We start from the raw sequence: 13,023 nt of genomic DNA, 5'->3' as shown, positions 1-13,023 counted from the left end.
AAAAAAAAAAAAAAAAAGAAAGAAAAATAAATAAATAACTTTCCAGGGGTCTTGAAAATAGGTTCGAAAAGGAGAGAGTATAATATTCTTATTCACCATCTTCTCCCTCTGACTAAAAAGTACTTGGCCCATAGTAATGTCTATTAATTGGCATATAAAGCTGGATTTGAATCCTGACTAGGATAATCACAAAACTCTATTTCCATTTCCACATCCCCAGTGACTTTCTATGTTTTCTTTACCACACTCCCCAACTCAACTGTAAGCTAAATACTGGGGGTACAGGCATGATCAAGAGAGTTCCTAACTTCAGGCAGTTTTGTCTAACATGGAAGATGGATAAGTACATTATCTGAGGTGTGAGGTGGATAAGTATATTAAAAGCTAGACATACAGGCTGGATTTCAACCTATTTCTTCAATCTAAATCCTAAATCTAACAACCAAATTTGATTCTTTAGTCTTTAAGGAAGTTTTTGTTAAGTGTGGTTTTAATTGTTTTCAACTCTCTTGATGCTCTTTAGTCATTGTCCACCATCCCATTGTTTGCTGGCCCATATCCCCTTTTGAGAGTGTAAACCTAATGATGAACCAGAATATAAGATTTCTTTCTTTTTTTTTTTTTAAGATTTTATTTATTTATTTGACAGAGATCACAAGCAGGCAGAGAGAGAGGAAGGGAAGCAGGCTCCCTGCTGAGCAGAGAGCCAGATGTGGGGCTTTAACCCACTGAGCCACCCAAGTTCCCCAGAATATAAAATTTCAACATCATTTTATTTTCTGGCTGCTTTGATGAGTCTAGACTGGTGCTTCTTACGCTTTCCCACAGAAGCATTCCTAAAAACAAAGCTGGGCCCCTGGCTGTCTCAGTAGGTAGAACATGTGACTCTTAATCTCAGGATTGTGAGTTCAAGGCCCATGTTGGGCCTAGAGCTTAACTTTAAAAATAACAATAATATAATAAAAGCAGAAAGCACAGAATAACCATAGGCTCTGCATACCCTCATCCCCTCTTCCCCCCAAAAGCATTGCTAACAGTAATGGTGGAAATCTCTCGTTTGTTTTAAAACATAATATGTTCCCCACTGCCTCCCTCAACCCCTATCGCAAATGAGTAACATAGGTGCTCTAAGATGTACCACCATCCTTAAGCTGATTTTAGGGAAACCCCTGCCAGCCTCCTATTCACCCCAGGTTGTAAACAGTTTGTAAAGTGTGAGAGATTTGAGCTAATCAAGATTAATGTTTTTTGGTAAGTCTGTCTTTACCTTAGATACTCCATTGAATTCTGTATTTCATTTTGAGACTCTCTTCTGATTAGAAACTGGTTAGAAACTATCTCAATTCCTTATTGACCACATTTAGATCAAAAAGCTCCCAGGATTGGAATTTTTGTGTCATTATTTTTGTTACCTTAATTCCAGGTAGAGGAATGGAAACTTCCTTGATGTTTTTATGGCCTCTTAGAATTGATGAAAGGGGTGATTTTAATACTTTTTAATTGTGTCCTAGAGTGAGAAATAAATTGTGTATCTCTATCCAGGGTAGATTTTTTAATATTTATACAGCTATCACTGAAACAAGAAGTCCTACAAAACAGTGCTTCACTTTGCTACATTTGAGTCATGCTGATATTTTCTATTGTGTTTCACTTTTTTTTTAAGATTTTATTTATTTATTTGACAGATTGAGAGAGAGAGAGAGATCACAAGTAGGCAGAGAGGCAGGCATAGAGAGAGAGGAGGAAGCAGGCTCCCCACTGAGCAGAGAGCCAGATGCGGGGCTCGATCCCAGGACCATGAGACCATAACCTGAGCGGAAAGCAGAGGCTTAACCCACTGAGCCACCCAGGCGCCCCTGTGTTTCACTTTTTTTAATGCTAGTCAAGGTATACCAACAAGTTCTTATCTATCATTCCATTTATTTTTATTTTTTTTAAAGATTTTATTTATTTATTTGACAGAGATTACAAGTAGACAGAGAGGCAGGCAGAGAGAGAGGAGGAAGAAGGCTCCCTGCTGAGCAGAGACCCCCCCACCCCCACGTGGGGCTCGATCTCAGGACCCCGAGATCATGACCCGAGCCAAAGGCAGAGGCTTTAACCTACTGAGCCACCCAGACACCCCTATCATTCCATTTAGAAAACACTTAAGGGACAGCTGGAGTTACCTTAATGTTCGAACTTCTTTTAGTTCCTGTTCACTTGCATGAAACTCTATGCTGAAGAAAATAGTTTTTCAGTGAACAGTATGAATCTATTCTCAATCAGTTAAAGCTTTATGCTAAATGATATTTTTACCTTTTTTGTTTAAGTAGGCTCTATGCCCAATGTGAGGCTTAAACTTAGATCAAGAGTCACATACTGAGATCAAGAGTCACATACTCTACTGACTGAGCCACCCAGGCTCCCCTTCTGCTAACAATAATAAAAATGAGATTTTTATTATTGTTAAGTCCTGAGAGTAAGAGCTCAAGTTGACTATGCATAAACACTCCAAAATGCCTTCAGTTTGAGACTCCAGTTAAGTGAGGTTATAATGTATAAATTTCTGTCTAGTACAGGGATGCCTGGGTGGCTGCCTTCAGCTCGGGTCATGATCTCGGGGTCCTGGGGTCGAGTCCCAGGTCAGGCTCCCTGCTCAGCCTGGAGCATGCTTCCTACCCACCCATGCTCCCGCTGCTCTCCCTGCTTGTGTGTGCGCACGTGCTCTCTCTCTCTCTCTCTCTCTCTCTCTCTGTCAAATAAATAAATAAATAAATAAAATCTTTTAAAAAAGAGAGAGAAATATTGTCTAGTAGTTTGTACTTTGTATAACATGACTTTATAAATTTCCAGTTGTGTCAATATTAGCCAGAGATGAATTATCACTATAAATTTTTATTCACACTAAACCTTGAAGGCTAGACTTTTAGTTGCTTCATTTCTAGAATCTGATGGTGGTTGCCTCATTGACGCTCTTGGAGTTAGAATTGATTCCAAATATTTTTTTCTTAGATTTAATCCTTAATAACAAAGCCATGTTGCTTGTTCTTAATAATGTTTATCTCAAGACTGTCTTTGCTGTTTTGTTGAATTACCTGTGTTTCTTTGACTCATTGAAATAAAGAGCATTTGGGAAGATAATGGTGTTTTTCATAGAGAGACCTATTTGTAATATCAGATGGGTGCTATTTTTACATTTGAAAAAATAAACAATTTATTAATGGCATTTTAAACTTGTATTACTTTACTATGACACGGTTTTTAACTGTTTCACATCCAATAACTGTTTTACATTCATCACCATGTAAGATCATAAGGAACATTAGATGAGACATTAATGTTCTATGTGTTTCCTTTAGGTTGTGCACCATCTCCAGGTGCTTATGATGTTAAGACTTCAGAAGTATTGAAAGGACCAGTGTCCTTTCAGAAATCACAAAGATTTAAAAAACAAAAAGGTAATGGATTCCAAAGTAAAATAATGGGTATATGATCTCTTAAGTTTTAAAGTTATGACTACTAGTATTTAAATTAGAAGATTTTATACTATTTGTAAAAAGGTGGAGCTACAGTTATATTTAGATTTTTTTATTTGATGCATTTACAAATGAGTCAACTATAGAATAATGCTTTAATCATTTCACTATTGTATAACCAGAAAAATTAAGCAAGATACTCACATAAATATATAGTTTTCCTTTTGGTAATCACCTTAACTTTCTGTCAGGGAATATTAGGAAAATCAGAAAAATGTTGAATGTGAAAATTGTGTTGTGCAACTAATTATTTGGACATGTACAATTAAGAAAAGAACTTTATATTACTTCACTAATAATTACAATAAGAAATTTAGAAATGAATTTTGTTTGTTTCAAACGTGTAAGCACCAACCAGGATCTGTACAATTTATTTTATTGTAGAATCTCAACAAAATCTTAATGTTGACAAAGATACTACCCTGCCTGCTTCAGCAAGAAAAGTTAAGACTTTGGGATTAAAGGTGAGGAACTCTGGGGCGCCTGGGTGGCTCAGTGGGTTAAAGCCTCTGCCTTCGGCTCAGGTCATGATCTCAGGGTCCTGGGATCGAGCCCCACATCGGGCTCTCTGCTGGGCAGGGTGCCTGTTTCCTCCTCTCTCTCTCTCTCTCTCTGCCTGCCTCTCTTCCTGCTTGTGATTTCTCTCTCTGTGTGTCAAATAAATAAAATCTTAAAAAAAAAAAAAAAAAAAAGGTGAGGAACTCTGATATTCTAGCTGGTTTATCACCTAAATCATGAAAATATTTCTGAAAGGTTTTTTATTTGACTAGAATGGATTAAGTGTATAAAGTAAGGTTATAAGTAAACTTATAAGTTAATAAAAAATATTATCATTAGGACTATACCAAGATTTCATTTCTGCCTGCATTATTACTAAATATATTGTTTAAACATGCGCATAGCTCAGAATTACAATATGGTACCCACTTCTCAGTCATTTCTCTATCTAGGTAATTTGTCTAACTCCTTGTAAGCCTTTAAAAAGTTTGCAGTTCTTTGATTTGGTAGTTAATATCATTTGAGTTGTTTTAGTTTTGTTTATTTGTGTGGAAAGGTAAGTATAGGTGAAGAAAAAGGAAAAAAAATTCTAATGCCTTAAAGAGATGTGCGGCTCAAAAACTCTCAGTTTTTGAGTGGTGGGAGATTAAATTCTTAACTTCATGTTATGGCTTGTGCAACAGCCTACATGTTGTAACTGTTTCCATTAGTTCATAAAGCAAGTTGTAGTTTCTTAAGAAGTTACAAAAGAAATTTGTTAATATGAAAAAGATTCAAAGTTAGGAAACCAAGGCTGTAGGTTAAGCTTAGCCTTGTTCATTTGTTCAGCAATTACCTAAGTCTCTCATTTTATAATAAAGGGCTTCATTATCCAATATGGAAGTGATTAGCCACATGTGGCTATTGAGAACTTGAAGAGCTAAATTTTTAATATTATTTAATTTTAATTAATATATATTTAAAAACCAGTACTTGATTCTATTGTTGGAAAACACAAATTTTTTTTTTGGAACATATTGGGGATATGAATCTACTTCTTCATCTGCACAGTTTGTGGAATCTAAATATAGATAGCTATTTCTTTCTCTCTCTCTCTCTTTTTTTTTTTTTTTTTTTCTTTTTTTTTTTAGAAGTAGTCCCTCACCCAGCATTACAGTTTGGAGCCCAGTGTGGGGCTTGAACTCACAACCCTGAGATCCAGACCTGAGCTGAGATTGAGTCAGATGCTTAAACATCTGAGCCACTCAGGTGCCCCATAGATAGCTATTTCTGATAAAAAATCTAGCATTTGAATTGAGATGTGCCATAAATATAAAATACACAGCAAGGTTTGAAGACCTAATACAAAACACATAAAATGTTTCACTAATAATTTTATACTAATGACAATAATTGAAATAATACTTCTTACATTTAGGGTAAAATAAAATATATTACTAAAATTTTTACTTTTTAAATGTGACTACTAGAGGGGTGCCTGGCTGGCTCAGTCAGAAGAGTGTGCGGCTCTTGATTTTGAGGTCATGAGTTTGAGCCCCACACGGGGCATAGAGATTGCTTAAATAAATAAATAACTTTAAAACATATATATGTAACTACTAGAAAATTTGAAAATACATATGTGGGGGTGCCTGGGTGGTTCAGTTGGTTTAGCGCCTGTCTTCAGCTCAGGTCATGATCTCTACGTCCTGGGATTGAGCCCCAGGTTGGGCTCCCTGCTCAGCTCCTCCCCATTTCTTCTCTAAAAGAAAATATGTATGTGGTCTGTGATATATTATAGGGCAGCACTGATATAGACAGTCTTTTCTTACACAGTGATTTAAATGTATATACAATGAGATATTCTTCAGCCATAGAAAGGAATAAAATCCTGCTGTTTGCAATAACATGGATGGACCTAGAGAGGATAATGCTAAGCAAAATAAGTCAGAGAAGGACAAATACCATATGATTTCACTCATACGTGGAATTTAAGGAACAAAACAAATGAGTAAAGGGGGGAAAAAAAGAGAGAGACAAATCAAGAAACAGTCTCTTAACTTGAGAGAACAAATTGATGTTACCAGAGAGGAGGAGGGTGGAAAGATGGGTGACATAGGGGTGGGGATTAAGGAGTGTTCTTGTCTTGATGAGCACCTGGTGTTGTATGGAAGTGTTGAATCACCATATTGTACACCTGAAACTAATATTACACTGTATATTAACTGTACTGGAATTAAAATTTAAAAAAATTTTTTAAAGAAGTTGATTTAAATTTCCTGATTTGAATTTCTTAAAGAAACGGTTCTAAAATTTCGAATTGACTACAGAACTCTTAGAAAACTAAATTGCATACAGGTTTGTATAAAACCCCTAAAAAATTGGCCATTCTTGATAGAAAATTCCATCCTGTGGAAAATTAATAAATATGAGAATGATGTAGGCCCCCTCAACTTAGAAGCACATAAAACAATTTGTGTGCAGTATGTTTATCCATTTTATTCCATTTTAGGTAGAAAAGATGGATATTCTGTTTAGGGCTATTGTGTCAGAAAAGCTGTTGGATATAAAAATACATAGAGCAAAATTGTGTGTCTTATTTAGAATAAAGGCAATAAGTAAATTAGAATCAGCTGACAAGGGATACCTGTGTGGCTCAGTTGATTAAACGTCTGTCTTCAGCTCAGGTCTCGATCCTGGAATCTAGCCCCATATCTGGCTCTCTGCTCCGTGGGGAGTCTGCTTCTCCCTCTGACCTTACCCCCTTTGTGTTCTCTCTCTCTCAAACAAATAAATAAAATCTTTAAAGATTTTTTTTTTTTTTTTAATTTGACAGAGATCACAAGTAGGCAAAGAGAGAGGAAGAAGCAGGCTCCCCGAGGAGCAGAGAGCTCAATGCTGGGCTCTATCCCAGGACCCTGGGATCACGACCCGAGCAGAAGGCAGAGGCTTTTAACCCATTGAGCCACCCAGGCACCCCAAATAAATCTTTTAAAAAAAATCCGCTTACACCATTTTAATTTTTATGTCTTTGCATGTGTAACTTTTTTTCCCTCTTTGGGTATCAAGGTTTAACTTTATTTCTCTTTGTAAGATTCTTTTCTTTCTGGAATAACATAATTAAATATTCAAAATGTATTAATGTTTAACATTAGAAAGAAGGCATTCAGTAGCTTTATTCATGAAGCTCCACCTGTTCTTTTCCCTGGACTTATTAGGAAAGCCTAATAATCTAGTAGGATGAAAACTTAAACCTGAAATATTTTAAGATTTAAAGAACATTTTCCTTCTTCTACCAGATAAGTCTCCTACAAAATGTTTACTAGGCTAAGTAAAATGTTTTAAATAGAAATTAGCTGTTTGGTGAGGAGCTCCCCTCCACTTGCTAGATAGGTTGCTGCCTGATTCATGAATCACTTAATGAAGCCAATTAGATCTTTAAGGAAAAAAAAAAAAAACAAAAAACAAAGGGGTGCCTGGCTGATTCAGTAGAGTATGTGACTCTTGATCTTGGGTTGTGAGTTCAAGCTGCACATTGGTAGGTAGAGTTTAGTTAAAAAAAAAAGAAAGAGAGAGAGAAAAGAAAGAGAAAGAAAAAGAAAAGAAAGAGGAATTAAACTTTAATGTTTTTTTATAGCTGAAAATCAAATTTGTGATATTTGTGGCATTTAAATTTGTTTGTCTCTGTTCTTTGACTTTTAAATAGAGGGAATCTCAAAAGAATGATAAAGATTTGAAGATATTAGAAAAAGAGGTAAGCAGTGCTTCAACTTAACTGAAAAATAAATGTGCTATAAAATGGAAAGAGTTGGAACGCCTGGTGGCCCGATCGGTTAAGCATTGTTTTCATTATCAATAGCATATAGTTATGTTGGCACTGTATTGGTGATTCATTCATTTATCACCTTGTTTATGTCCAGATTCGTGTTCTTGTGCAAGAACGTGGTACTCAGGACAAGCGGATCCAGGATCTGGAAGCTGAGTTGGAAAAAATAGAGGCCAAGCTAAATGCTACAGTCAGGGAGAAAACATCTCTCTCTGCAAGTAATGCTTCACTAGAAAAACAGCTTATTGAGTTAACCAGGACTAATGAACTACTAAAATCAAAGGTATTTGAACCTGACAAGAATATTTACTATGGAATAAATTCTAAACATGTTTTTTTCTTATATAGTTGTTTGGGAATTTTAGGCTCTAGTTTAGTATTTTGCCTTCAGCAAATGTATTTTAAATGTTAAACTGTTTCCAAGAAGAATTATTATGGTCTTTTTGTTATGGTACCTGACATATAAGAGGTGATAAACAAGTTACTTTTGTTTTAATGTCTGACATTTTCTCATCCTTCTTCATAGTCACCCCCAGTAAATAAGACCATTAATAAAACTTACAAAATTTACACCTAGAAGCCACTGTAAAGATCTTTCTCTGAAATAAATAATAGCAGAACAGCAGGCTTCCATCGCAAATCCTTTTGGAAATGAAGTGGGAAATGAATAAATTTGTGGACTAACTATATTTAATAGATAAATTTGTCTATTAGTATTACCATACTAATAGATCTTAAAGGACATCATATGGTCATCTGCTTTTGTCTGAAGTATAAGGAGGCTGTAAATCACTGTTCAGTTTAATAACAGTCATTTATTCAGGGCCTGTAATGTGCTGAGCTCTTTGATCACAAAGAGAATGAGGGTGCATAAGAATCAAGCTTGTGGAAGGGAGCAGATTCCTGGACCCCACTGAGGGAGATTCTGATTTGGTAGGCCTGGGGTGGACCCTGTAATCTACATATTTCCAAAGAGATCAGGCAATTCAGATGCATTTTATTAAGCAAGCACACTTGACAGAATTCTCCCCAAGAAGCTTGTTATAGAGGCTTGCAGTGGACTCTGCAGCATGCAGAGGTAGGTGACCACCCAAACACTCTCAAAAATAAACCAGAAAGGGGTGCCTGTCTGGCGCAATCTGTAGAGAATGCAACTCCCGATCTCGGGGTTGTGAGTTCGAGCCCCACATTGGGTGGAGATTACTTAAAAATAAAACCTTCCCAAAAAATTAAATAAATGAACCAGAAAGTCATATTAATCAAAGAGAGGGACAAGAACAGTAGTAGTGTAAAATCAGTAACTGGGTGTGGTCAAAGCCTGTTTTTCCTACCAGAGTATAATGTAGGTAAATAATGGGCCCAATAAGAGAATAATCAATATTTCTGTGATTTTTATATAAGACCTTGTAGAAAATATTTCTGAATTTTTTATGTTTCTTGTACTTAGTTTTCTGAAGATAATAACCAGAAGACTATGAGACTTCTAAGCCTTGAGTTAATGAAACTTAGGAACAAAAGAGAAACGAAGATGAGGGTGAGTGATATCTTGGTGAGTTTGCCGTGTCTGGATCTGGGGATCTGAATGATCTCTCATTTCCTAAAACAGTTATTTCTGTTGTGTAGAGTATGATGGCTAAACAGGAAGGCATGGAGGTGAAGCTACAGGTCACTCAGAAGAATCTTGAGGAGTCTCAGGGGAAAATAGCACAACTTGAGGGGAAACTGTGAGTGACTAAAAAAGAAAGAAATTATTAAGTGTAACTAATTCTTGATTTTCCTCTCTCACCTTGCTCTTGTTTACCAAGACTAAACCTTCCTTCACTTAACTTATTGCTCCCTGCTTGCCCTGTTTCTCTTCTTCAACTGAGCCCTGATGATTCCCAAACATTTTATGCTGAAAAGATGTATGAATGTCTTAATTTTGTCTATCTTCCGTATAAATGATGAGGAAAGGCCTCATAATCTTTGTTGTAGCACCATGATTATACCTCCTGAATATACCTCCATTTGTTGACTATTTCTCTGTTGGTCATTATTTGGATTTCCAGTTTCTATTGTGAATAAGACTACTATGTATGTCTTTGTGGACATAGGTTTTTATTTCTCTTGAATAAACATCTAGGTTTAGAATTCCTGATCATAGGGTAGTGTAGTATACATATAATGTGTTAAAAAACTCAAAAGTGGTTGTCACATTTTACAGTCGTACTTAGCAGTATATGATATAATTCCAGTTCCACTTCCTCTCCAAGGTTTGATATTGTCAGTCTATTTGATTTTAGCCTTTCTAGTAGGTAGGAAGTAGTGTCTCCTTTGTAATTTTGTTACTATAAGGGTCAAGCTTCTCCTTCTGTGCTCACTGACCATTCATAAAAATCTTTTTATAAGGTATCTAAATCATTTGCTCATTTTTTAAATTGAATTGTTTGGAGGAGGTAACCCATGAGCAATTAGATAAAAGGCAACCTAAAACAAAGGCTTTATAGCAATAAAGTGCTGTTTTCTACGTGTTGTGGGTAGGGAAGCCAGGAAAACTATAGGAAAGATCATTTCTAACACTTAGGTTGTTATAGGTGATAATTCTCATCATCTTAGCCATTTTATCAGAATTTATTTGGAAATCTTAAAAAAAAATACTTCAGTTTCCTATTTGTATATTTTAAATTGTCAACCTGAGGTCACATAAAATAATGGTTTAGAATTTGGATGCTACAGTAGGGCATGTGACTCTTGATCTCAAGGTTGTAAATTTGAGTCCCACATTTGGTGTAGAGATTATTTAAAAATAAAATCTTTATTAGAAAAACCCACATTAGGGGCTCTGGGGTGGCTTAGTTGTTGGGTGTCTGCCTTCGGCTTGGGTCATGATCCCAGGGTCCTGGAATCAAGCCCCACATCGGACTCTCTGCTCAGCGGGAGGCCTGCTTCTCCCTCTCCTACTCCCGCTGTTTGTGGTCCCTGTCTCGCTGTGTTTCTTTCTGTCAAATAAATAAAATCTTGAAAAAAAAAAAAAACCCACATTAAAAAAAAGTATTTGGACTCTAGAAACAGCATATCCAATATGGCAGTATTTGGTACAGATTAAGCATTACGTGTGATTATTGTATATATTCACATATGCCATTTTTTTTCAGGTTTTCAATAGAGAAGGAAAAGATTGACGAAAAATCCGAAACAGAAAAACTCTTAGAATACATCGAAGAAATTAGGTAATATGAATAGTAGTTTTTTTTTCTTTCTTTTTTATTTTTTTGAATAGTAGTTTTTAATTGGACCTTAGTTTGTTGAATAGTGATGAGTACATCATTTCATACTTTTTTAGTTCATTTTCCTTGTGCCTAAATCATGTGCTCTTCAAAATAATTTGTTTTAATGCAGTTGTGCATCAGATCAAGTGGAAAAATACAAGCTAGATATTGCCCAGTTAGAGGAAAATTTGAAAGAGAAGAATCATGAAGTTGTAAGCCTTAAGCAGTCTCTTGAGGAAAATGTTTTACTTTCTAAACAAGTAGAAGACCTGAATGCTACGTGTCAGCTGCTCGAGAAAGAAAAAGGTATTTAAAGAAATAATATGTACGATATTTAAGGAAAGTACTGCTATATGAAAACATCTTTTAATAATTATGTAAACAACATAAAAATCCTGTTCTCTATGTGAGGATTTTTATCTTTTATAATGTTTGTTCTCTGTTTATTTCTATATATTGCTTGTCTTCATTGAAGTACATGCAGTGGTGCAGTTTTTGACTTCCCCATTAGGTGGCCATTTAAAATGAGAAGATACAGAACCAATTTTCAAGGTTTTATTATAGAATTTATTTATTTATTATAGAATTACTATATCCTATATAGTAAATGATACAAACTTCTGAGTCATGTTTTGGCTTTATTTCTTTGCAAATACTTGATCTGTGTAACATGCTAATAGCAGAAAATATGGAAATCTGGTTTCTCAAAGTTAGTATCTAATTTCAGCGTTTTTCACTTTTATAGAAGACCTTGTCAAGAGGGATAGAGGATGGAATGAAACTCTAAATTCTGAAATGCAAAACTTAAAGGAGAAACTTACTCTTGAAAAACAGGAACATGAAAAACTACAACAAAAAGAATTACAGATTGATTCACTTCTGCAACAAGAGAAGGTAGTTTACTACAATATAAGAAAACAACTTGTGCTTATTATATGTCATACATCTCCCTGTGTATCAGAAGACCTTTCAATTGTATATGTGCTTCACTCTGACATTTCTATTTTTAGAATCTTATCCTGAGTAAATTGTCCTGTCTATGCTGCAGATTTATCTGCAGCGATGTTTATGACAGGGTTATCGATAATGTGAAAAAATTATAAGCAACTAATGAACCAAAATAAGAAAATTGTTTAAAAATATTTTCTTGGGGCACCTGGGTGGCTCAGTTATTAGGCTTCTGCCTTAGCTCAGGCGGTGATCATAGGGTCCTGGGATTGAGTCCTGCATCGGGCTTCCTGCTCCGTGGGGAGCCTGCGTCTCCCTTTCCCACTCCCCCTACTTTGTGTTCCCCTTCTTGCTGTCTCTCTCTCTCTATGTCAAATAAATAAATAAAATCTTTAAAAAAATTTTTTTTTCTTGTGGGGCACCTGGTTGGTTTAGTTGGTCAAGCATATGACTCTTGATCTCAGGATTATGAGTTCCAGCCTCACCTTGGGTTAAGAAATTACTTAAAAGTAAAATCTTGGGTGGCTCTATCTTTAAGCCTCTGCCTTCAGCTCAGGTTATGATCCCAGAGCCCTGGGATCAAGCCCTGAATCAGGCTCCTTGCTCAGTGGGAAGCCTGCTTCTCTCTCTCTCACTCCCCCTGCTTGTGTTCCCTCTTTTGCTGTGTCTTTCTCTGTCAAATAAATAAATAAAACCTTTTTTTATTTAATTATTTTTATTAACATGTAATGTATTATTTGCGTCAGGGGTACAGGTCTGTGAATCATCAGGCTTACACATTTCACAGCACTCACCATTTCACATAGCCTCCCCAATGTCCATAACCCAACCACCCTCTCCCTGCCCCCTCACCCCTCAGCAACCCTCAGTTTGTTTTGTGAGATTAAGAGTCTCTTATGGTTAGTCTCCCTCCTGATCCCATCTTGTTTCATTATTTCCTTCCCTACCCCCCCAAACCCCTACCCTACCTCTCAAATTCCTCATATCAGAGGATCACATGATAACT

At 36.0% G+C, this 13,023-nt stretch overlaps 1 protein-coding gene across 2 annotated transcripts in view; it reads left to right on the top strand.

Annotated features, from left to right (window-relative positions):
* The window catches only part of LOC111141008 (hyaluronan mediated motility receptor), a 38,711-nt gene that overhangs the window by 2,121 nt on the left and 23,567 nt on the right, over positions 1–13,023 (top strand). The window contains exons 2-10 of one of the 2 annotated variants that reach the window (XM_022493321.1): positions 3,342–3,440; positions 3,903–3,982; positions 7,702–7,749; positions 7,916–8,104; positions 9,269–9,355; positions 9,445–9,545; positions 10,956–11,030; positions 11,200–11,375; positions 11,815–11,963. In XM_022493321.1, coding sequence (XP_022349029.1) covers positions 3,342–3,440; positions 3,903–3,982; positions 7,702–7,749; positions 7,916–8,104; positions 9,269–9,355; positions 9,445–9,545; positions 10,956–11,030; positions 11,200–11,375; positions 11,815–11,963 — 1,004 coding nt within the window. The remainder of the gene's footprint in view (positions 1–3,341; positions 3,441–3,902; positions 3,983–7,701; positions 7,750–7,915; positions 8,105–9,268; positions 9,356–9,444; positions 9,546–10,955; positions 11,031–11,199; positions 11,376–11,814; positions 11,964–13,023) is intronic. The other variant, XM_022493322.1, reaches the window with a different exon arrangement.

This window comes from Enhydra lutris, unplaced genomic scaffold, assembly GCF_002288905.1.
Source record: "Enhydra lutris kenyoni isolate GAN:26980312 unplaced genomic scaffold, ASM228890v2 scaffoldscaffold5, whole genome shotgun sequence".
NCBI lineage: Eukaryota > Metazoa > Chordata > Mammalia > Carnivora > Mustelidae > Enhydra > Enhydra lutris.
Note: the sequence above shows the minus strand (reverse complement) of the source record. Positions and strands in the feature narration are given on the sequence as shown.